Here is a 24,518-nt window from a genome sequence, read left to right on the forward strand (position 1 = left end):
CCAAATGAAATCCAATGAGCTAGACTCTCAGGCCTCTCCCCACCCACCCCTTGTCCCTTCTGGGGAGCTGCAGAAGGTCCACTGTGGTCTTCCCCCTGCCCCACTCGGGGAGGCCTGAGGGTCTTCTGTGGTGCCTGTGATGAACAGTAGATCTGCTGAAATCAAGTAAAGAATTAGCAAAACCACTGCATGCAGATTGAAAGCCACATCAGTAATGAAGGAGATGTTTTGATCTGCAGTTACCTGTCTTCTATATCCAACTCTCAACTCGCCCTAAACTCACAAGGGGATGAGCTTCAGGACTTTGGGGTGTCCTAGGGCACCTTGGGTGCCCTGTGCTTAGTAGGCATTAGGGCGCTCTCTTACCTCCCCTGCCTCCCAGCGGCCAAAGCAACCCCACTCACCTCCCACCGACCACCATCCCTCCCACAGGAAGGGATTTTCACGGCTCAAGGATTCATATTGTCACTTTTCTTATTTACAAAATCAGTAAACACACACATGATTCAGAGAGGGGATGAGCCCTCAGCAACACTCTCCTTCACCCTGGGCTTGGACCTCAGTCCTGGACTACAGAATCCACCCAGCAGGAAAGGGATCCGGCAAAGTCTTTCCCTCTCTTTGTAACTTACAGACATGAGAGAATTGAGTAGGAGGTGAATTCTGGGGGCCAGGACCAGGGTGGGATGACAGGGTAGGAAAGCAGGGACAGGAGATAAGTGAGGGAAAGGATATACAGTTTTATAAATAACTAGACAAGATCTGAGCATTTCTTTTGTGGGGGGAGTGCAGACAGGAAGACTAGAGGCATGCAGGGGCAGAAGTGGGAAGGAGAGAAATAGAGCTTGGGGCCAGAGTTGGTGAGGGGTTATCTCTGAGCCTTGATTTGCCTCATCTTTAAAATGAATGGGTTGCCCTAGATGATGCCAAAAGCAACTTGCTTGCTCTGACATGCTAGGACTCTATAGGGTTCTAGGCCTGCGGGGCTTTGGGACCAGAGCCCTGGCAATTGGAAGGGCTGGTGAGCACCCCCAGAGAGGTGGTTGATGCCCAAACAGGCTATGTCTCATCCCCAGGCTGGTACTGGGGTTCTGTGGAGGTGAAGTAGTCCTCCAGGAAGGACTGCAGGTACTCGAAGGTAGGCCTCTCCTCCGGGTCCAGACGCCAGGTCTGTTCCATGACCTCGTACAGGGATGCTGGGCAGCCTGTGGGGCACGGCATGTGGTAGCCATGCTCCACCTGTTCCAGCACTTCCCGTTTATTCATGCCTGGAGGGTGGGGATCCGTCAGTCAGGGGGCTTAGCCCCTCCTGAAGAGGCAACCAGGAAGAAGCCCTTCCCATGACCACCCTTCCACCTCCCCACCTCCCAGCAAACCTGGGTAGGGGACTCGGCCCTTGGTGATGAGTTCAGTGAGCAGGATCCCAAAGGACCACACATCTGACTTGATGGTGAATCTGCCAAAGAGGGCAGCCTCTGGGGCTGTCCACTTGATGGGGAACTTGGTCCCTGGGGAGATTGGGGGAGAAGGGAGAGTTAGTGCAGAAATCCCTGGGAACAGCTGGATTAAGAGAATGGCATCTTTAGGACTGGAGACCCTAAGCACAGAGGTCTCTGGGCATAACAGAAAAGACCTGGTATCTAGCCAGCACTTGTTACTGTGTCTAGTATAGTACCGGGCACTTTACAAACAGTGTAATAATTCTCATCATAATGATAGCTAACACTTGTATAACCTTTACCACGTGCCAGGCACCATTTTAAGCGATTTACGTGCATTAATTCAATTAACTTTCATGAAAACCCTGTGAGTTTTATTACTATTTTTTTTACTATTACTATTATTATCCCCATTGTGCAGAAGAGGAAAAGGTGGCACTGAGTAGTTAATAACTTGCCCAAATCACACAGCTTGTAAGTGTCTAGGATTCATACCCAGGCATTCTGGCTACAGCATTTTCCCTATTACACTCTACGGTCTTTCACTTGAGATTTATAGCAGTGCCTTGCACATAGTAGGTGCTTGATAAATATCTGTTGACTTATTGTTGTCTGAATATTTTCACTGAGAATTTTATTGTGAGAAAAGACAGCTCCCAGAGGGGTTAGGTGACTTGCCCAAGTCCACATGGTTGGTAAGTGGAGGAGCTGGGTTTGAACCCAGAGTTGCCTCTTACACTACATCAGAGTGGGAATGTCCCGGATGGTCTGCGGGAAGGTGGGGCCCCATGGCAGCCCCTTGGTGCACTGGGGAGCTCTTGGAAGGTGGGGTGAGGCAGGGCACCTTGATGGGGGTTGTATTCATCATCCTCGATGAGACGGGCCAGCCCAAAGTCAGCAATCTTGCACAGCAGCCGCTCCCCCACAAGGATGTTGGCTGCCCTCAGGTCTCGGTGGATGTAGTTCATGCGCTCCATGTAGGCCATGCCCTCAGCTACCTGGGGGCGAAGGTATAGAGAGATGGGAACACCATGGCTTGTGTGAGGGATCATTTGAAAAACCCACTTTCCAGACTGGGGCTCAAAGAGAGGGGCAGTGCCCTGCCTCAGGTCGCACGGATGATCCAGGGGGCTGGGGCTGCACTTCCAGGGGTAGGCTAGGCGTTTGAGGACACAGGGATTTGTGGAAAATAATAGGAGGGGCTCTGAGAGTTAAAGGCTGTTGTCCCAGTTTACCTGGGCTGCCATGTCCACCAGTTGGGGCAGCCTCAAATCCCAGCCCTCCCGGTCCTTGAGGAACTCCAGCAAGCTACCTGGGGAGGAGAACTCAAAAAATCAGCATCAAGACACTACTCCCAGCTCCAGGCTTGCCTTCTCTCGCTTGGCCTCGCCCCTCTCCATGACTCCTCTCACATAGTTTGACCCCATCCCTTGCTCCCAGGCCTCTCACCCTAGATCCGCCTCCCCTCAGGATTCTGCCAGGTGCCTCAACCCTTCACAGATCTCGCCCAGGCCCTACTCTCACAGACACCCTGATTCTGCCCACGTCTCATTTCTTCTCTTCCTCCATCTTCCCTAGACAAACCCCACTAAGACTCTGCCCCAGATCCTTTCTCATCACAGATCCCGCCTTCACTCGCCCAAGCTCCACCCACCAGCTGACCACCCACGAGGCTCCGCCCCCAGGCCGGGCCCGCCCCGTCTAACTTGGCCCCGCCCCCACTCCCAGCGCTCCTGTGTTTTCACTCATTCCGGCCCCTCACTCGGACCCTGCCCATTGTTCCTCACCCCATCCCAAGTCGCCACCCAAGTTCCTCCCCCAGAGACACGCACCTTAACTTCGCCCCAAATCCCGCCCTTCCAGACTCCGCCTCATGACCCCGCCCCTCACCGTGGCACAGGAATTCTGTCACGATGTAGATGGGCTCCTCCGACACGACTGCGTACAGCTGCACCAGCTTGTCATGGCGCAGCAGCTTCATGATCTGCGCCTCCTCCAGGAAGGCCTTCGGGGACATGGTGCCCGGCTTCAGCGTCTTCACCGCCACCTTCGTGCTGCCGTTCCACATGCCTGTCGGGCGGAAAGGCTTGTCAGGACCGGCTCGCCGCCGTCCCAAGCCCTCGCCCCTGCCTCGGGCCCCGGCCCCCGCTCCCAGGACCTCCGTACCCAGCCACACATCCCCGAAGCAGCCGGTACCCAGCCGCCGCTCGAGCGCGATGGAGCTGCGGCTGATCTCCCAGGCGTCCTTGGCCAGGCCCAGCGTCTGCGGCTTCACGGTGGTGCAGGCCGCCGTGAGCAGGTGGCACAGCCCATCGTTCACCTCTGGGCAGTGGGGGATTGGGAGGTTGGAGGTCAAAGGCAGACCAGAATGGCCCACACATTCCTCACCCCACTCCAGCCCCCAAGATCAGTTATAAGGAACTAGGACAGAGCTGCAGTCACAGGCCAGGGCAGAAGGCAACCTGGTCCACTGAGTAGGTGAACATGTTGGTGCCCAGGGAAGGAGGTGGCACCAGAGGGAGAGATGATCCCTGCAAGGATTGGGGGCCTTCGCATAAGAGGTGGCCTCCATCTGGGCCTTCGCATAAGAGGTGGCCTCCAGCTGGGCCTTCCCATAAGAGATGGCCTCCAGCTGGGCCTGACAGGTAGAAATGGATTTGGGAATTCCAGACAAAGGTGTGGACATGAAGCCCTCACCCTTCCACGGACCTATCCTTGGCCTAACCAACCAAAGCAGAAACCAGGCATGGATGCTAACCTTCCCCTCAACACCACAGCCCATCCTCCAAGCCAGGCCCACTCGGTCTCCTACCCAACTCAGACACTAGAGGGCGTCGTTTGGCCATGGACAGCTTCATGCCTCAGTTTCCTCTGGAAACCTACAGAGCAGGATCTTGGGCTGGGAGCCCGGATATTTGGGTTCTAGTTCTGGTCCAGCCACCACTGCTTTGGGAGCCCCTTCTCTGGGCCTCAGTCTCAGCGGACTGGTTCAGGAATCTGAAGCACACGCCAGCCTTGAGGGCTGCCCTCACCAAGGTAGTGCTGCACCAGCTCCTGTACCGAGTCGAACTGAGCCCTCGTGGTGATGTAGTAGCCACCTGTGTCCAGCTTGCGGATCTTGTAATGCTTCACGTGATCGCCTCTGGCCTGGTCCCAATCCCGGATGGACAGGGAGTAGGCGCCTGTGGGCAAGGGTCACCTTTGGGCCAGCTTTCCTCGTCATCCCCAGTCTGGGAGCCCAGAGAGGCCCAAAGGGCTGGGGACTCTGAGGTTGGATGGCCACATCCCCTGAACCCAGTCCCAGTTTTACCTCTGCCCCTCCAACCCTGTCCCAGTCGTGGCCCTGTCCCAAGCCCCACCCCACTGCTCCTAGCCTCCCCCAAATGGCTAGGCTTCCCTGTTGTATGGTCAGTGGCACAGCCCCACCTTTGGTGGTCTCGCTCTCTCGAATGAGAAAGGCCCCCCGGGGGTTCCCTGGGGAGAGCAGCTGCCTCTCTGAGTCCTTCCTCCCGATCTTTCCAAAGTACCACCTGTTGGGAGGGCAGGCAAGAGTCAGATACACCCAGTTCAACCCCCAACTCAGCCTCCTGGGAAAAGTCACCTCAGTAGCCAAGATTCAGCCTGATTCGGAGGATCACAGAGAAGGCGAATGCAGAATACCTGGTACACAGAAGGTGCCCAATAAAGGTTAGACTTCTCTCCACTCTCTGGGTTTCTCTTGAATTTAAATTGCTAGAACCCTGGTCATCAGAGACCTCATCAGGGTCCATCTCACTACCGCTCCTTCCATAGGCTCATTTACAGATGAGGAACTTGAGGCACAGAGAGGGGAACCGACCTGCCCACAGGGCTGGCTGATGAGCTCCACCTGAAATCCTTTGCCACCCACCCTACTTCTTTTCCCACCATCGCAGGCAGTCGCTCAGATTCCTCTCCCTGCACACATCTCAAACCCTTTCCTCATTTGTCGTCCAGAACGACACCCCTTCCTGCTTCTCTTCCCCTCCTTTTTTTCCCCCTCGGCTGCACCTCGTGGCTTGTGGGATCTTAATTCCCTGACCAGAGATTGAACCCGGGCCACGACAGCGAAAGCGCCGAGCCCCAACCACTGGACTGACAGGGAACTCCCTCTTCCCTCTTTTTGACGGCTGCTGCCCAGCCCTGACTGCTGCTTTTCCTCCACTCTCTTAAATCTGGATGCTGTTCTAAGTCTCTACTTCAACCTCAGACCTCAAGCATCCCTGCTGTCTCTTGGATATTCTTTCTGGGACTGAACTGTAGCCTGAAACCAACTGTGAGAGTACACTGGGAGAGTCGAGGTGACCGTAGGTGTCATAGAAGACTCAGATGTCGTTTGATCACTAAATTGGCCTGTGACCATCTTGGGCTGAATTAAAAGGAGCATAATTTTCAAATCAAGGGAGGTGGCAGTCTCAGTGAACTCTGGGACTGTCAATCCATACCTGGGTACTACGCACAGTTTGGGGAAGAGGGGAAGGCATTGGCGAATAGCGTGTCCAGGAGGGCAGGCAGGGTGGGAAAGGAGAAACTGTTGAAGAACTACGCAGACAGAACACATTCCCAAGTTTTATCAATGCTCTGCCCCCACTCACACCCATGACATTAGCTACTTCCTTAATAATTGACATAAGCATAACAGCACTTATTTTGTGTCAGGCTCTGCTGTCATACATATATGTATTCATTTAATTCTTATAACAACACTGTGAAGTAGGTACTATTATTAACCCCCGTTAGACAGACGAGAACATTGAAATGCCTAGTGGTAAAGCAACTTACCCACAGCCACTCGACTCTTAAGCTGTCTGCTCTAGGGCACGCGCTCTTGACCACGACACTGTTCTTAACCATGACACTGCATGGAGTGCCCCTCTGAACTTCACAACACTGCCCCAAACCTCTCGTCTTCTGCCTCATCACCTCTCCTCTCCTCCATGCCTCCTGCCACCCTCTCCAGATGAAGGCCTCATCCCATTTGAGCTCAGGACCCCGTTCACTCCCATCTGCTCAAGGACACCTCTCCCCCACCGACCAGCCCCCATCTGCAGCCTCTCCATCCCACCACCAGCCTCTACATATGCCCACATTTCTTCCTTCCCCAAAGGAAACCGTTCTAAGCTCCATCCTGCCATCAACATTCTGCTATATCTCTCACCTTCCTTCACTTGAAAAAGCACTTCACACTTGGGTCTCTACTTCCTCACCTCCCACTCCCTCCCAGGCTCTGCTGTCTGGCCTCCACCCCCACTTCACATGGAGAGATCTCTCACCAAGGTCACCCCCACTGCCAAATCCAGTGGCAGCCTCTGACACTCCCTCTCTTGTTTCCTGAAACCTCCCCTCCACCCTCTTGGCTGTTCTGACTTAGCCTGGCCTGGTTTTCCAACAGCTCTTTCCAAAGTTGGGTCCTAGGGCCAATCTCTTTCTCACTCTTCTCCCTCTTCCTTCACTCCCCTGTGCAGCTCTATTTATCATCTCCACTCTGAAGAGTCCTGCCACCCCAGCCCAGGTGTGCCCTCTGCAGGAGCCACAGCAAACGAACTAAGGAGGCTTAGTTCCAATGAGAATAAGATGCCCCTTCCTCTGGGCTAATTCAGGGGCATGGCTTCGCATGGGCTGGGCACCTCGCATACAAAGCACAACCTAATCTAATTGCTGGCCGTCTCTTCCATGTGGGTGTTCCTCTCCACGAATTCAACCTAACAAGCTCGCTCATGTATCTGTACCTGCTCCTGTGTTCCCCACTTTAGCAAATGGCACCCACTCAGTTCCTCAAGAAGGTTTTGGGTCACCCTGGATTCCTCCCACTCCCCATAGCCCAATGGCAAATCAGTCACCAAGTCCTGGTGACTCCCATTCTGCCGTCTCTCCAATCTTTACTTTTCCCATATATGTATGTATACGTGAGGCTAGATAAAGAGTTTTTATGAGCCTCAGTTTCCTCATCTGTAAAATGGGACAATAATAACATCCATAGTGTTACTGTGAGAATTAAATGAATCTAGATAGGTAAAGTATCTGCCATAGTATCTCAATTACATCAAGATACTCCATAAATGATACTTGCCTGATTCCTAATAGAATTAATTCTAAGTACTGCCCCCTTCCATCTGTTTAGCACTTTACAATTTTTTTTTAAAGTTCATACACTGCTGTTATCTCCGTGAGGCTATATATATATAACGCTTAGCAAATGTAGCCAGACTATCTGGGTTCAAATACCAGCTCCACCTACTTACTAGCCATGTGAACTGGGCAGGATATTTAATTTCTCTGTACCTCAGTTTCCTCATTTGTAAAATAGGATTCTATTAGTTTCTAACTTTGTTAATGCACAGGGAGCACTTTGAATAGTGTCCAGAACATAGTACATGCTAGATAATATTTACTTACTCTTAGTGCCATCATTATTATCTTTTTATCCTCACAAAGATCTTACAGAATTACAGGTAAGGAGACAGGCTCAGAGTGGAGCTGTGACTTGCCCAAGAGGTGGCCTTGAGTCTGGACTCCAGGGTCCTGTCTGTAAGGCTGGGCCTCCCCCCAACCCCTACTTACTCTTCAGCCTGGATGGAGTCCACAGGGGCCACGTAGTTGCTGGGAATGTAGCCAGTTTGTCCAGAGCTGAGGGACCGAGCCTCCCACCAGTCACCCTCGCTGAAGGCACAGAACAGGCGGCGGCGTTGGCAACCCAGCCCCTGGGGCACCATGGGGCCAGGCAGGGTCACACCGAGGATCAGGTGGACACTGGCCCTGCCAACCCCTCACCTTGGGTACACACCCTCCCCAAGGCTTTCGTCTGTTCTGCCCCCAGCCACTGCAGCTGCCCCGGGAGCTTCTCCCTGCTGAAGGAATATGTTTGGGGACATCTGGGCCTCCTGGCTTTCTTTTCTGGCACTTCAGCTGGGCTGGGGTTTGGGCGGGCAGTGGACAGCTAACTAGGTCACTTCTCCATTAAAAACCCCTCCAATGGCTATATTTCCTTCTTGATAAAATCCAGACTCCTAAAGATGGCTTAAAAAGCCCTGCAGAATCTGCTCCCACCCACCTCTCCAGGATCTGCTCTCTCTTTTCTGCACTTCATACTTTATGGCCCACCTATACCGAACCACTTGGTGGTTTCCAGAAGTCATCATTTAGTTTCGTTCTCTCTAGTTTCATTCTCTCTCGCTCTCTCTTCCTTTTTTCTCACCCCTTCTTTCAATGTCTGTTCATTTTTCTAGTCTCAGCTTAGAAATCACTTCCAGAAAGCCTGCCCTGATCACTACTACCCTGGAGACCATGGCTGGTGTTCTTTCTGTGCCCATAGCTCCTCAGGCTTCCCCTACATAGTAGCAACCACCCCGGCTTGTGGTTGTCAAGTATCCCTCCCCAACTAGGCTAGAGCTTTCTGAGGACAAGGACCAGGTAGGATTCCTCTCTGGGTCCTGCTCCCAGTCTAGGCCGTGTCCTGAGCTGGTGGCCTGATCACTTACATGTTGTTCAGGATGTGGAACTTCTCGCCCTTGGCGAAGGTGAGGTCATCCTCTGTTCGGGCCTCATAGTCATAAAGGGCGATGAACAGGGTCACCCCAGTCCCTGCAGAGTCAGGGCTACTCATCAGGGGGCACCACAGGGGCTGCACCCCCAGAGTCCTGTTCCATAGCCAGGTACTATGCCTCCCCACTGCTGCAGTGCACTGGATCGCAAAGGTCTTTGGAATCCAGTGGATTTCTGCTTTGGACATGGATTCAGGACACACACCTTCAAGCCCATCCCTCCCCGCTTGGGGGCTCCCTGGGGAGTCGCTTCTGCTCTCTCCCACCAAGCAGACTTCCCACCGGCATCTGTCATCAGAGTCCTTCTCTCAGACTGGGAACAGAACTATGTCTCCCCCTCAGACTGGGGTTTCTGAGGGTAGGGCTGTACATACTCCCTCAGACTGTGCGCTAAAAGCAGGGCCGTGTCTCCCAAATCATAATGGAGGCTCCTAAGGGCAAGTCCAAGTGTCTCCGTCCCCTAGGTCCTGCCAGGGTCCGGTCAGTGCCTGACTCCAGCCCATTGGACTCACCTGAGATGGCCCTGACGGTGCCCCCATTGAGGAAGGCGGGGCTGGCGGGCTGAGGGGAGAAGTTGTAGTTGGGGATATGGGCGAAGGAGGACGCAGGCCAGCCCTGAGTAGGGGCAGGGCCACAGCAGTCTGCAGCCCCGTAGCCCCTGAAGTCCTCTTCCAGGCCACCATCCTCCTTGGGCCCCGGCTCCAACTTCTTGCAGAACACACAGCCCATTCCACGTGCCCTGCTACAGAACGGGGGCATGCTTCACTTGGGGCCCCTGCCAGATATGCCACCCTAGGCACACATGCACGCACGCTTGCACACACACACTCACGCAGGCATGCAGCTTCCTCTCTCAGGCCTGGAGTAGGGGGTGTCCTCCCTAGTGAGGGATAAAGGTGGGGCAGGGCCACCGTCGCGTCTTAGTGTGTGTGGAGAGAGTATGCGTCTCCTCCACGGGGCTGGTGTTCTGCTTCACGACGTTGCTGTGTCCGTTTACGTACTTTTGCCTCCTAGTGCTTCCATGTGTTGGGTTTCCGTGACTCCGTCAGAGTGCTTGTGTGTGTATCTCTGAGTATTTGTGAATTTGCTGGTGTGTGTGTGTGTGTGTGTGTATGTGAGTGTGTGTATGAGTGTGTGTGTTTATGGCATGTGATGACTCTGTGTGTTCATGTCTGTATGAGTATTACGTATGCGTGTGTTTCTGTGCGAGCGTGCATGTGTGTGCCTGTGTGTGTGTGTGTGTGACTGTGCATGCAGGTGTGTGTGTGTGAGTGGGTCCCTCTGTATCTGTGTGTCACGTCTGTGTGCATAGCCCTGAGTGGGAGTATTTGTGCCTGTCTGCGTGTGTGTATCTGTGTGTGTAGGTCTGTGTAAGTAGGTGTGCATGTCTCTGTGGGTTATGTGTGTGTCTCTGTGTGTGTGTGCATGTCTATGTATCAATGTGTGTTCGTGTGTAAGTGTGTGTGAGGGCTGTGTGCCTGCACCTGGAGCTTCCCTGCAGAGGGGGATCAAGGCCATTTCCTGTCGTGGGTCCAGCCTCTGGCCTTTCAAGCTGCCTCATTCCGGCTCCCCCATCTGTTACCTAGCAACAGGGTCCTTGTAGGAGGAGGGGGCTGTGAGGAATTGTGGGGCCCAGAAAGGCCACCCCTACCCCATTTCCTGACCCTGAGAGCCCTCAGTCCCCATTCCTCCCACTCACCCCTCAGGCCCCTACTCCTGGGTCAGTGGGGCTGCGGCATGGTCCTTGGGAGGGGCCAGAGACCTGAAGGTGAGACAGAGGACACGGAAGGTGAAGTCTCTGCCAGTGTTCCTGCAGCCAGATGCCGGCGCCTGTCCTCTCCGGGAAGCCAGGGGGCCCGGGCTCGGCCCTAGCGTGCCTTCTGCCTGCATTTTCCTTCCCACAGCCCCGGCTCACTTATACATCCACTCCCAGACAGGACACGCCACCACACCAGCCCTCTCGCACTCATATCCACCTGACACACCAACACATAGAGTAGCACCCATGGTAGCACACGGTCACACACCAGTACCCACAGCGCACACTTGCATGAGTGTTCTCCCCAGCACTGCCACACACCAACACAACTGACTCTCACACGAGCCCAGGCTCTGATGCATGGTAGCACACACAGGCACACACACGCCACAGGCTGCCTCTCAGGCTAACAGACTCATACACTCACACACTCGTATCTTTGGGTTAGACTCATGTCTCTAATAGGATTTCTGTCAAGCCCTGCTCAGTTCACTACAGGCCTCTGGTCACTGTCTCCTAAAAACAAGCCCAGCCTCCGGGCGCTGCCTCTGTTCCCACCCTGGGCTGGGTAAACCCCGGCAACCCCAGGACTATATCTGGTAGCTGAGTGTAGGTGGACATCTACCTCCAGAGCTTGTTCTTATCCCCACATCAGGGGAAGGCCCAGGTCAGAAGCCAGAGCCACCAGGGTCCCTTGGGGAACCCCTAAGTGAGCCAAGCCTTTGTGTCCTCTGAGCGACACGGCAGGCAGGTCATTGAGCAAGGGCTCTCCACGCCCCTCCAGAAACTCTGCCACTGCAACACTCAGAGAGGAACTGCTGGGGAGAGGGCTCGGTTTCCTCAGATATGAGATATGAGAGGGTTCACCAACCCAGTGAACCCTGATTTCTCCCAGAGGGGCCCAAGGATCCTTGGGACAGGTGCCCGGTCTTGCTTTTCTCAACTCCCAAGTCCAGTTCCCTTTATGGATAGCCTCCCCCCTCTTCTCTATGGGTCCTGCCCCTCCTACCCAGCACTACTCACCTCTTCCAGGAAGCCTTCCTGGATCCACTGGATCCAGCTGCTTAGCTGATGGCTCTGTCACATCAGTGCCCTGACTCCCACTCTAGACCCACCAGCCTGTCTCATGCTCCACCGTAAACATTCTCCCGTGTGTGTGTGGGGGGGGGTGACACCCATGTGGTGAGCTGTGAAGCAGGCTGTGGTTTGAGCCCCAAAATAGGCCCTGTTCACCAAGCCATTGCCGAGATCTTCACCTCAGGACCCCTCCCCTGGGGTGAAGCCACTGTCTGAAGGGCTACAGGGCTGGTTAGACTCAGGGAGAGAATAGACGTGGAGGTGGGGGGCATCTAGAGCTAAGGGAGGGGATTTCAGGCACTGAGGAAACAGATGGGGGTAAGATGAAAACAAAGGTTATAGGGTGAGAATGGAGGTCTTCTCACAGGAAGACACATTGCACATCTCAAACAACACAGAGCCCTACACGCAGGTCCACACGGCCCTCCCGACACCTTCTCAGACGCACACACGTCACCTCAGCTACACGCAGCGCCTCACACAGAGACTCTGAGCTCCTCTGTACAGATTCACAGATGCAGACATCTGTGAATACACACACACCTTCAGCCCTCACCCATCTACACACACACGCACACACACACATGCACACACACACAGCCTCTCCCAAAGAATAGCATATGGAGGATTTATAGCACTCCCTCTGTGCCAGCCACTGCATTCAACGCTTTATATATATATTACCTCATTTTATTCTCACGACAACTCTACGAGGTAAGTATTATAATTATTGATAAGGCAACTGAGGCACAGAGAGGTTTAGAAACTTGCCCAAGGTCACACAGATGATGTATCCTGGCGTTTGGTTCCAGGATCTGAACCACTTCTCTCCATTGCCTGGTCACAGACACAGATGATGACAGCCATTCCTGCAAGCATGCACAGGTGCACAGAGCCCCCAGAGGGAAACCCAGAGATATATGTAGCTCCCCCATCCCTGAGTCACAGACCCACACAGAGCTCCCCTCTGTAAGAGATACAAACTTATACAACCTCTTGGGTCCCCACTTAGATACAATGTGGCCACTTCCAACAATGCACAGGTACCTGTTACCACAATGTTTTCAAATCAGCCTAAGGGGAGCCCAGAATTCTGCATGCCTGGAGTGGAACGTGGGTTCAGAAACTGTCAGCTTCCGAGAAGGAGGCGGAAGGCTCTATGGGCTTAGGGAGAGCCCTGGCAAGGCAGCGGGGGCAGGGGTGAGGGTATCCTGGTATACTGACTTAAAAGAAAAGGGGGGGAAAAGGCCCTGATTTGTAGCAGTTGCTGATTTCCATGGTGTAAATATTCCCACCATGGCTGACTTCAAGTTACTGAAGTGACTTCCTGAACGCTGGGCTGGAAAGAGATTCGCAGAATCAGCTCCCAAGAGCCAGTACCAGCTAGCTAGCTCCAGCATATCACTGCCAGAAAGAAACAAAGAGAAGAGACAAACGGAAATGAGAGGTAGAGAGACAGAGAGGGACAGAGACGGAGAAAGAGAGAGGCAGAGACAGAGAACTAAAGAGCTAAAGATAGGAAAAAGAGAAAGGGAGCAGGTAGGGTCCTCTCTGCTTGGCATCTGCATGAAAATAGCCCCCCAGGACTCTGTCCTCACCTAGCTCTGATCTCAACTACCAGCCACCAATTCCTAGGAGGGTAATTTGACTTCCTAAAAGTCTGGGGTGGGGGGGCAATGACTATTAGTTTTAAAATGCTAATTTATTAAACACCTACTCAGTGCCTGACATTGTGCCAAGCAATTCCCATGATTGATCTCATTTAGTGACCCTATGAGGTAGGTTTTATTTTTACCCCTATTTTACAGATAAAGAAGCTGAGTCACAAATGTGTTAAATAACTTCCCTAAGATTAGCTACATAGCAAGTAAGGGGAAGCTAAAATGCAACCCCAATCTATTTGGCTCCAAAGCCCGTCATAAGCGATGTTGTATTTTGAAGTCCTTGTGAAAGCAATAACGTATGTACCTTAATGAGCACCTACAGTGTGCCAGGCCCTGTGCTACATGCCCTGAATTCTCATTACAGCCCAGCGAGGGGAAGTGACCTGCCCAGGGTCTCTCAGGCAATCACTGATTTTCATAGCTCTTAGAATCTGAATCCAGGTCTCTCTTTTCTCAGCGCTGATCTAGGCTGCCTGCTAACACCAGAAAGGCACTAGCTCAGAGAACGGCTACAAGTGTTCTGGTCACTGCAGGGAGTTGAGTCTGTTAATAAACATGCCTCTTGAACATCTGGTTGACAGGAGTTGGTTTCCAAAGTCTGATCTGGATCAAAATCAGGTTGTGGATGTCAGAGCTGAGGTCCATTCCTGGACCATGTTGTTCCCACCTTCAGCATCTCCCTCTGTGTGGTCCTACCCAGCTCTGGGGCCTTGGGTGAATAATGTGAGCTCTCTGAGCCTCAGTTTTTGCATCTGTACCTTCTGTGCAGTTATTGGGAAGGCTCTTGCCCAGTGTGGCTGAGTGAGGCTGAGAACCATATGCTAGAATGACCCCAGGGACCATTTATCAGTCTACCTCCCTCTTGTGTGTAGGGGGGAAGTCACTTGCTGGAGGTCAAACAGCCAGACAGGGGATTCAAAGCCAGGATTATTAATTTGGGTCCAGAGTTCTGTTCCCGGCTATGCTCTCCAAAGCCTGAGCAGGAGGTCATGCTGTCCCTGACTGGTGAATATCATATTTCCTACCCAGCTCCTGGCCAACTGATCACACCACCCCTGCCATACGGCAGCTGGCCACCCAGCAGGGAACCTGCCTCCCTCCCACCCCTACTCCTGGACATAGGAGCCCCAGGCTCACCCATCTTTCTTGAGGTCCATACTTGCCAATGCCACATCAGGGCTTTGATGTAGACCCAGGACGTCCTGTGGGATCTGAAGACAGATTTCGCCTCAAACTCTACCCTGCCTGACAAGTAACTTGAGACATTGGGCAAGTCAGTTCACTTCTCTCTGAGCTGCAGTTCCTTCGCCTAGAAAATAGGAATCTAAATCTCTACCTCATGGGGTTGCTTCTGCGTATCAACTGTAGGCAAGCCCCTGAAAGCACAGGGCACTCAGTAGCTGCTCAGTGAACTTTCACTTCTGTTCCCTTCCCTTGAGGAAGCCCCCTCCGAGGCTGAAGGAGGAGGAGTGGCAAGGCTGAGAAGAAAGAGAAGTGCTCTGGGTGCGGCGGGAGGGCTGAGCTGACCCAGCTGCCTGGGGGATTTCACCATAAGGGAACTGGGACTGAACAGCAGCAGGAAACCACCATCCAGCAAGAGTTCCGGCTCCTCCTCAGGGCTCTGGGCTGGCCAGGAGCAGGCCCAAGTCTCAGCCCCGCCACACCCCGTCCCTCGCCAAGGCCTGACACCCCTGATGAATGCTTCCACCCCTCACTGGGACCCTCCACCCCTCACTGGCTCTAGTGCCCTTACTGAGCCCCCCATCTCCCTCACTGAGGCCCTCGCCTCTCATAGGACCTCCAACCATCTCGCACCATTCCTGCTTGAGGCCTTACCACCCCCAGCCCTGAACACCCAGGGGCTAAGAGGCCATACCAGAGTCTGACTCTGCCACCCCGGTAGGGCCAGGTGCCTACATCGGGGAGAGGGGCCACACTCACTTTCCCCTCCACATGGCCCTGAGGGCGTCAGCTGAATTTTCTCCATTTCTTGTGGGTAAAGGCGGTTTCTCATCTGTTGCTGAAAACCTACCCATTAGCCTCTAAAATAGGAGTCCTGAGGGAATGGAGATTCTTGGGGGATGGGAGCCATGGGTGGTCCAGGGGGAGCTGAGGGAACAGGAGCCTAGATTCCACTGTGTGGCCAGACTTCCCCGGGGTCCCATGGTAGCCCAGCCTGGTCTGCTCTGTGCAGGAAGGGCCCTGGCTCCTCCTTCCCCAGTTCTGGGGTCTCCCTACCCATCCTCCCGAAAGTCTGGCCACTTCCTTTGCCACGTCAGCCCCAGGTGGCTGCAGAGAACACCCAAACACCCACACATATGCTCACATGACCATGCTCATTCACTCAAAGCCCAAAGCACACCCACAGACACTCTCCACCCTCACTCACCACTTCACACCCACTGGGGAGCAGGTGCCAGCCATGAAGCCCAGGAACCCCATACCTTCTTCCATCACGCCCCTCCTCACCCGCTCCCCCCTCCAGAGGGCTACGTGGGATTAGGTAGGGTTCGGGGGGAACGCCGGCCTCATCTCTGGCTACTTCCTTCACCACATCAGGGACGGGATGCCCTGGACTCTGGGTCCCTACTGCTAGCCTGTCAGTCCTTCACTCCCAAACCTCCATCTTCCCATCTTAGAAGTGGGAACAGAGCCCTGCTCTCCCACCACCACACACAGATGGAAGGATGCCAAAGGACTCAGGGATCACTGGTTTCAATAAAATGAAGTTTCCATAAAACTCATATTGAACTTTGTATTATTTGGAATTGAGAACGGCGAAACTTGCTGACAAACCAGTGCTTATACCATGAACATAAACACAAAAAATAGCAAAAAAAGGGGGGGGGCAGGGGTGTGGGGGACATATCTCAAACCTGCTGACTTTCCCAGTATGGGGCCTCAACAGACCCACAAACATTTATTTCACTAGAAGTCAGCTGTGTGCTGGTTCCTGGAGGCCCTGTCAGGCTTTTTGGTCCCGCTCCATGCTTTTGGGAAAGTGAAGGCGTGATAAGTCTTAACCCCTCCAGCACACTAGGCAAAAACTGCTTTTTGCACCTGGTTCTCATGACTGGGGATATGGTGGGGGATGGGAGCTGGGTAGGGGCAGAGATAATGTCCTACGTAATTCAAATGAGGAAAATGAGGCCCAGAGAAGCCCCATAACTTGCCTAAAGTCACACAGCAATCAAGGTCCCAGTCTGGCTAAGTCCCTGAGAAGGCAGATTCCCCACCTCAGGATCCCTGAACACTGAGTATCATTGCCTTACTCCTCCGTCCCGCAGGCCGCCCCCGACTGAGGACCCAAAATGGGGGGGGAGGGGAGGGGACCAAAGCGGGCACCGCGGGCGTTGAGTCCTGCTGCAGCCAAGCGCTGGGCTCGGTCTCTCCGCCCTCTTGTTGCCATGGAGACAGCCCCTCCCTGCAATCGCGGTCAAAGGCAGGATTTCCGTCGGGGCGGCCAGCAATTCCCGGATCCCGAGAGGAACGTGGACCGAGACCGCCACCGCGGGCCAGGAGGGGGCACCCAGAGAGGCCCATCCCTGCCGAGGGCGGGGACTTCCCCAGGAAACGGGAACCCACGCCTCCAGCAAGTTGAAGGAGTCCCCTAGCCAACCGGGACCCGCCCACCTGTGCTGGGCGGGAGAGTCTAGGGGGCTGCAGCGTGGCAGCCTCCCCTCCCTTCCCAGCTACAGACTTCGCCCCCAACTTCTGCCGATTCCGGATAGGGGGACTTTCTGGACCACCGGAAACGCGCCCCCTCCAGAAATGGTTCTCCTTGGCCCCTTTCTGGCAAACTCCCTCACCTGATTCTCCCAGGCCCCCCAACTAGCAGTTCCTCTCTTCCAGACCCCTCAGCTTCTCCCCAAATTCTCGCTTTCAAGGTTCCCAGGCCCTTGTGGGGGTCCCCTCAGTTTCCCTCCCCCGACTCAGCCCCTTTCCCAAATTCTATCTCTACAGGTTCCCTCCGTTTTCCCCACCAGACCATTTTTGGGCGTCCTTTTAGTTTACTTTCCCCATATTCCCTCATCCCCCTCCCCAAATTTTACCAGTTTCACTCTCCAGGTCTCCTCAGTTTTCCTTTTCAGGCTCTTTTCAGAGCGGGGTCGCTTTGGCCTTCAACTCCCTCAGCAATCCTCCCCAAGTTCACGTCCCCCCACTCCCCAGCAACCCGGACCCTGGGGCCTAGGGCGGGCTGGGGGCGGGGCACCGCCTGCCCCTCCAGCCCCACCTGACTGCACCTACCTGGTCCCAGGGGACACCGCTTCTGACCGACCCCGGGGCTAGCCAGCCGGGGCTCCCAGCAGCCACAAGTACCGACGGGGGTGGGGGCGAGAAAACTGGGGTGCTGCCCGCCTCTGACCGCCGCCCCCTCTGGGCAGAGAGGAGGAAGCAGCCTCGGACTTCTCTTATTGCAGCCGCAGCGGCGCGGTGGCGGTGGCGATGGGGAGAACTTGCAGTCACGCCCCAGCCCCAAGCCAGCTGCCCGCAGCGGGGAGGGGCCCTCAAATCCCAGGCCCTCCCGCCCCCATTTCCCACCTTCCCCCGGGTTACCGCGGCTCGGCTTTCCCAGGCCTCCCCCTGCACCCTGGCTCCTGTCCCCAGACCTGAACCCCCAGCACAACCTTCCCAAGACCCCCTCCAAAGGGGCAGGTTCCTAACACCCAGAAGCACCTGCTCTTTTAAAATCATGGCATTTGAGGTTAAGAGGGGCTTTTCTCTATCACTGCCCCACCCCCCTTCTGCAGCTGAGAAAACTGAGGACAAGATGCGGACAGACCTTAACCCAAATTCTCACAGTCAGTTGACCTCAGACTGCTGTCACCAGTCACCACACCTTGCCATCCTTGGGGACTGAGCGCCGTGGAGGCAGGGATCTAGGACAGTGGGGAGCAGCAGAAGACCCTTCTCTTAGGAAACTGCTTTTCAGAGGATCAGTCACTGGGCTACACTGAGGAAGCAGGGAGGTGTCAAGCCTCCCCCGACACCCAAGTTTTAGAAAAACTGAGTAGCATCTTCTATCACAGTTCCAGCCTTTCCAAGGTCAGGGAGGACCCTGACCTCCCCTCAACCTGGGGTTCAATCCGCCCCCCCCCCACCACCACTATTACTTCTTCAGCCTTCAGCCAGGACCAGAAGAATCCCTCCTGTCTGCGGAGGAAGAGATGTGTGTGGGAGGGCTGTTTGGTGGAGAAGTATGTGTGTTGGGATATAGTGGGGAGGCAGGGAGCGTGTGTAAGAACAGGTGTGTGTGTGTGTGTGTGTGTGTGAGTGTGTGATTGGAGACAATGAACGTGATGACTGCAATTTTGGAATCAACAACTGGGACACATTATGCAGGCACATGTGCAGGGATGCGTCTGAATGCCTGTGTGTGTCTGTGCACACGCATGGGCTCACGTGTGTCTCAATATGCTTGCGGGGTGGCAGAGAACAGTGGGGTGCAGGTAAGAATGGCTTTCTCTTAGGATAATGGGAGGAAGGATGGGGGGAGGCAGACACAGGGGAGGAGGTGGAGGTGCAGGGACTTGGGAAGGGTGGCGTCACCCTGGCTGGACATCATCACCTCCACCATCAAGCACTCCCTGGCTGCCTATTGTCCCACCTGTTCAGTTAACAAACAAACATTTATCATTGCCTGTCGGGTGTCAGGCTTCGGGAGCACAGACATGAAAGAGACTGGTCCCATCCCTGGGGATCCCCCAATCTATCAGGCTCTGTCATCCTTCAAGGGCTGGCTTCTTATCCCCAGCTGAGCACTCAGCATCATTTTCCTGGGGTGTGCGGTGTGGGATATGTTTTCCTCAAGGCCAAGGACTAGACCTGGCTCTTGGCCATGCCCCTGGAGCCTAGGCAGGGTCTGGCACAGAGAGGCAGGTTCTCTGGGTACAGGAGTGCATGGATCAATCAAGGAGCAAAGGAATTAATAGGTAAACAAATGAAAGCCCGATGAAGAAATAAACGACTGAATGTAAGAATTAACGAATGAATGAAAATATTCAAGAATCAATGAATAAGCAAATGAACAGAACAGAACTGCTTCTGCTTTTTTTTTGCGGTACGCGGGCCTCTCACTGCTGTGGCCTCTCCCGTTGCGGAGCACAGGCTCCGGACGCTCAGACTCAGCGGCCACGAACCCATGAGCGGGGCACGAACCCATGTCCCCTGCATCGACAAGCGGACTCTCAACCACTGCGCCACCAGGGAAGCCCTGCTTCTGCTTTTAAGATACGAGTCAGACCACATAAGTTCCTTGCTTAAAACTCTCTCACGGCTTACCTCCCATTTTGCTTGGAATAACAAAAATACAATTCAATAATAGGGAAGAATAATAAAATCCAAATGCCTTGCCATGACCTCCCAAGCCTTGCGTACCTGGCCCATGCCCACCTCTTCAGGTCCATTTGGGCCATCCTCCTTTTCAGCCGCACTGAAATCCTTTTCGGTTCCCAGACTACATTGACTTTTTGCCTCAGGAGCTTCTCACATGCAGTTCCCTCTTCCTAAGACACTCTTTCCTTGGCTTTTCACAGTACTGGCTCCTTTCTATCCTTAACCTGAAGTGCGGCCTCTTCCGAGAAGCCTTCCCTGACCACCTCATCTAAGGAGGTCCCTTTACTCTTGCCCTCGGCACCCAGTTTGTCTCCTTCATGGCGGTTGTCACAATCTAGAACTGAGTATTCCTCAGTTCATTGTTGATCGTCTCGGGGTCTCTCTTGACCAGATCGGGGCTCTGACCTCAAGATATACCTGGCTTCACCCAGGACAGAGATGGGCCGAGTCTATGACTCTCATTCATCCATTCAGAATAACCTGGTGGTTAGGAGCACAGACTCTGGGCGCAGACTGCCTGGTTTGCAGTCCAACTCTGCCTCTTCCTAGCTCTGTGACTTTGGACAAATTATTTTACCTTTCCATGCTTCCGTTTCTTCATCTGTAAAATGGGGAGTCTCTACCTTACAGAAGTCTTGAGAGAAATCGATGAGCTGTTAGACCAGTGCTTGGTACATAGTAAGTGCCATATAAGTGTTCACTATCATTCATTCATTCGTTCAATCATACTCAACCTTCCCTGTCACTAGTCTGTGGCAGGCTGGGTGGTGGAGGCTCAAATAGGAGTCAGGTCCAGTCCTTGCCCTCCATGTGGCACGTGCCCCCCATATGACACAGGAGACAATGGGCACAGGGCAAAGAGGCCACAGGAGGGGCCTCCCCCACTATCCTTAGTGCTCATAGCTCCTGCGCTCGCTCGTGTGTTCCTTTAAATCAGTTCTGAAAACTGATACCAAAACCAAAAATCAAGGCCCAGCAAGCTGCTGAGACCTCCCATCCATTTCTCATCCAGCCATCACTCTCCCGCTCTCACTTCTGTTTTCAACTATCTTGGATTCTGTGGTCAGTCGTTATGGTGCCCCTTTGCCAAGCCCCTGCCCTGCCTTGCCGCCCTCCCGTGTGCTTGCCTGGAAAGCCCCAGGCCTGCAGCAATCCAACCATTCACCTTCTCTGGGTAAGGAGGAGAAAGCCACCTGCCAGACAGCCAAGAGTTACAGCTCCCAGATTCAAAGGACGCTAACCAGGCCCAGCAACCCTCCGGTGCATTTCTTAGTAAGCTGGCCCTGTATGTCTGCCCAGATGACCAGTTCACACCCTTTCTTCTGCCCTCCCTTTTCCCACCCTTCTTCCCCCTTCCCCAATTGCACTCTACATCCTCCCACCTTTTTAGGACTTCACGCCTTCTGTAACCTCCTCTCCTGCACCATGTCTTTCCCTCTCCAAAGAATTATCCTCTCAGCATACAAACAGGTTCTAGAATTTCCCATTAAAAAGAAAAAAACCCAAAAACCTTCCCTTAGAGAATTTAACATTTATCCTGTCTTTTTAGGAGGAGCTGCAGTTCATTCCTACTCGATGAAGGAAAGCTTTTCTTTGTAGAAGAATGCCAGCTAATATACTAGAGGGAATGTGAGAACTAGAAAAACTCCATTTTGCAGCCTCAAGTAGAAGATAATCAATTGAGGCAAGAATTGTCAATGATGTGTTAGTCACTTGGGCTGCCATACCAAAAGCCATAGACTGGGTGGCTCAAACAACAAACATTTACTTCTTGCAGTTCTGGAAGTTAGCAGTCCCAGATCAAGGTCTGGCAGGGTGGGTTTCTTGTGGGAGCTCTCTTCCTGGCTTGCAGATGGCCGCCTTCTCAATGTGCGCTCACATGGCAGAGACAGAAGGAACTCTCTGGTGTACCTTCTTTCTCTTTCTTTCTTTCTTTCTTTCCTCTCTTTCTTTCTTTCACAATACGTGGGCCCCTCACTGTTGTGGCCTCCTGTTGCGGAGCACAGGCTCCGGACACACAGGCTCAGCGGCCATGGCTCACGGGCCCAGTCGCTCCGCGGCATGTGGGATCTTCCCGGACTGAGGCACGAACCCGTGTCCCCTGCATCGGCAGGCGGACTCTCAACCACTGCGCCACCAGGGAAGCCCTCTTTCTTTCTTTTCTTATGGCTGTGTGGGGCTGTGTGACCTTGAATAAGGGTCTGCCCACCTCTGGACCTCTGTTTCCTGATCTGAACAAGCGCAGGGTGGGACAGGATGCCCTATGAGGCCTATTCAACCTCCAGATGTCTGGCTTGGAGTCTAGTCCTCTTGTCCTCTACGGGACTGGGGTCTCTTGGAGGACAGAGATGGCACTGGCTCCGGCCCCACTGCCAGGACCCCCAGGAACAGACCTGGCTCGTGGAGGGCATCAGGGTGTGGTGCTGCTCTGACTTCTTCCTTGTCAAAGGTAGGATGGACCAAATTTAAGCCCCATAAGTTACTAGCTATGTTTTCTTGGGCCGTGACTTAACAACGCTAAGCTTTCATTTCCACATCAGTAAAACCAGAACTTAATATTTATCTCCCAGGATGAGGAGTAAAGGATATGATGCCTTTGAAAGTACCTCGTACATAGTAGGTGTACAAAAGGCTGTCAGGAGCCAGGGAGGGATGTCTGATCAGGAGTTTTAGAATCTCTCCCACCATCACTGTATACCCCAGTCCCTGCACACACATAAGCTGATGGATGCAGGGAGAAATAATAAATACTTTATGTCTATGTCTGATGCAGACCTGGCACATAGTAGGCACTCAATAAATACTTGTTAAATGCAAGATTCATTCTCTAACTGCTAGTTCACTGGAGCTTTGAAGCAAACTGGTAAGGGGCAAGAAAAGTATTATTATCTGTTTCAAAGGTAAAGCGACTGCAGCTCAGAGGGGAAAAGTGATTGGCCTAAAGTAACACAACAGAGCTGGCCTTGGAACCTAGCTCCTTCCACTTGCTAACCCATAATTAATATCACCTTCCATGCAGCCACCTCATGGTCAGGGACTTGCTAGGTTCTGGCTACACTCACCCTCACATAAGGGTGACCCAGTGGGTGGCACTTGAATAAGCACATAAAAGGGCAGGTAGCCCCCCAAACCCTCCCCAGGGGCCCAGCTCCTCTCCCTGGTGACTCAGAAGCCCTACTGGGTCACTGTGTTCCTTGAACACAGACAGCTTGGCCTTGGCCTAACTGCCCTTTTATCTTAGATCCATGGAGCCACAGGACAGGTGTCTCAGAGCAGCACAAGGGGGAAACCGGCCGGGTGCTGGAGCTGACTGAGCCTGCGGGATTACTCTGGGCAGCTGACCCAGCCAGGGGGTTCCTGACAAGTTGACCTGGCAAGTCAGTGGTGTGCTGTCCCACAGGGCCTGGGCGCCGCCAACCTTTGGGGACTACTATCTTGTTTTGTTAGTGGGGCCCTTAACCTGGGTGGGGGTGGGGGGAAGATTTCTAGAAGGGGACTCTGTTTGGCTGGAGGACTGTGAAGAAGCTGGTGGGGTCATCTCACAGCCTCCCCCCAGCAGGGGTGTTGATGCTGCCCTATGCTGATGTCTAGGAGCCATTTGAGGTCCAGGAGGACGTCTGAACCAGCAGGAGCCAGAGCAAGTACTACCTCTCAGTATGTTCTAGGCAGGCCTGGGGGTCCATCTTTGTGGACAGACAGAGCATTACAGAGGTTTGGGGCTATCAGAGTGAGACTGGAGTGTTACTGAAGGGGCTGGAGGATTTTCACTGGGGGTGGAGACTATAATGGGAGTGAGGACTAGAGTATTATAGTGGGGTGAGGAGTATTACGCGTGTTGGCATATTTCAGGGGGACTGGAGTATTGAACTTGGAGCACACATTTAAAGTTGAGCTGCAGGACTTCCCTGGCGGTCCAGTGGTTAAGACTCCGCGCTTCCACTCCAGGGGGCACGGGTTCGATCCCTGGTTGGGGAAGTTCTGCATGCTGTGTGGTGCGGCCTAAATAAATAAATAAAATTAAAAAATAAAGTTGAGGTGCAACCTAACGGTGGAGTGCTGTTTCAAAGCCGGGGCTGGAGTACTTCAGAGACGATTGGAATATTGTATAGTGAGGGACTACAGAATTTCACTGAGGGCTGGGTTGTTTCAGAAAGTGCTAGAATATTATGGGGAGTGAGGAGGATCTAGAGTATTTCAGAGAGAAGCTGGAATGTTGTAGAGAAGGTTGAAGTCTTCTGGGGGAGGCTGGATTATTTCAGAGGCAACAGGAGTACTTCAGAGGGGGCTGGAGTCTTTCACTGAGTGGGCTGGGATATTTCAGAGGTGAGTGAGAATAGTGGTGGAGATGGTATATGGTCTTGGAGGCTGCCCAGAGAGCACCGTTCAGCCCCGAGTCTGCAGTCCAAGGATTCTGGGGTCCCTGGAAGTCCCATGCTCTCTCCTGCCCCGCAGGGCAGGTCATCAGCCTCCAGTTCAGCCATAAGCAGCCCTTCAGTATGGGCTACAAGGTGATGCTCGTGACCATGGCCTGGGGGGGCCAACATCCGCTGTGGCCTCCAAGTCAGTGGCACCAAGGAGAAGCCAGTCCTTATGCAGCATCCCGTCTGAGCTCTGGGGCTTCCAGATAAGGGTCAGGTTAACTTGGCCATCCCTCTGCCTTTGGGCAGGACTCCTTTCCTTTCCT

At 53.6% G+C, this 24,518-nt stretch overlaps 1 protein-coding gene across 2 annotated transcripts; it reads right to left on the minus strand.

Annotated features, from left to right (window-relative positions):
• Positions 1-456: 456 nt before the first annotated feature.
• On the minus strand, positions 457-14,700 carry FGR (FGR proto-oncogene, Src family tyrosine kinase). 2 transcript variants are annotated; one of them, XM_065884913.1, is made up of 13 exons: positions 11,383-11,493; positions 10,698-10,760; positions 9,511-9,740; positions 8,936-9,038; positions 8,019-8,117; positions 4,866-4,969; positions 4,472-4,621; positions 3,606-3,761; positions 3,330-3,509; positions 2,675-2,751; positions 2,284-2,437; positions 1,377-1,508; positions 457-1,268 (listed from the first exon to the last, which is right to left on the minus strand). In XM_065884913.1, exons 3-13 carry the CDS (start codon positions 9,725-9,727, stop codon positions 1,060-1,062), a joined length of 1,581 nt encoding a protein of 526 aa, XP_065740985.1. In that variant the 5' UTR covers positions 9,728-9,740; positions 10,698-10,760; positions 11,383-11,493; the 3' UTR covers positions 457-1,059. The 2 variants fall into 2 exon arrangements, with proteins under 2 accessions (XP_065740985.1, XP_065740976.1); XM_065884904.1 differs by lacking the exon at positions 11,383-11,493 and adding an exon at positions 14,662-14,700 and having other exon boundaries at positions 721-1,268; positions 9,511-9,737.
• Positions 14,701-24,518: the final 9,818 nt, after the last annotated feature.

This window comes from Phocoena phocoena, chromosome 1 (genome assembly GCF_963924675.1).
Source record: "Phocoena phocoena chromosome 1, mPhoPho1.1, whole genome shotgun sequence".
Lineage (NCBI taxonomy): Eukaryota > Metazoa > Chordata > Mammalia > Artiodactyla > Phocoenidae > Phocoena > Phocoena phocoena.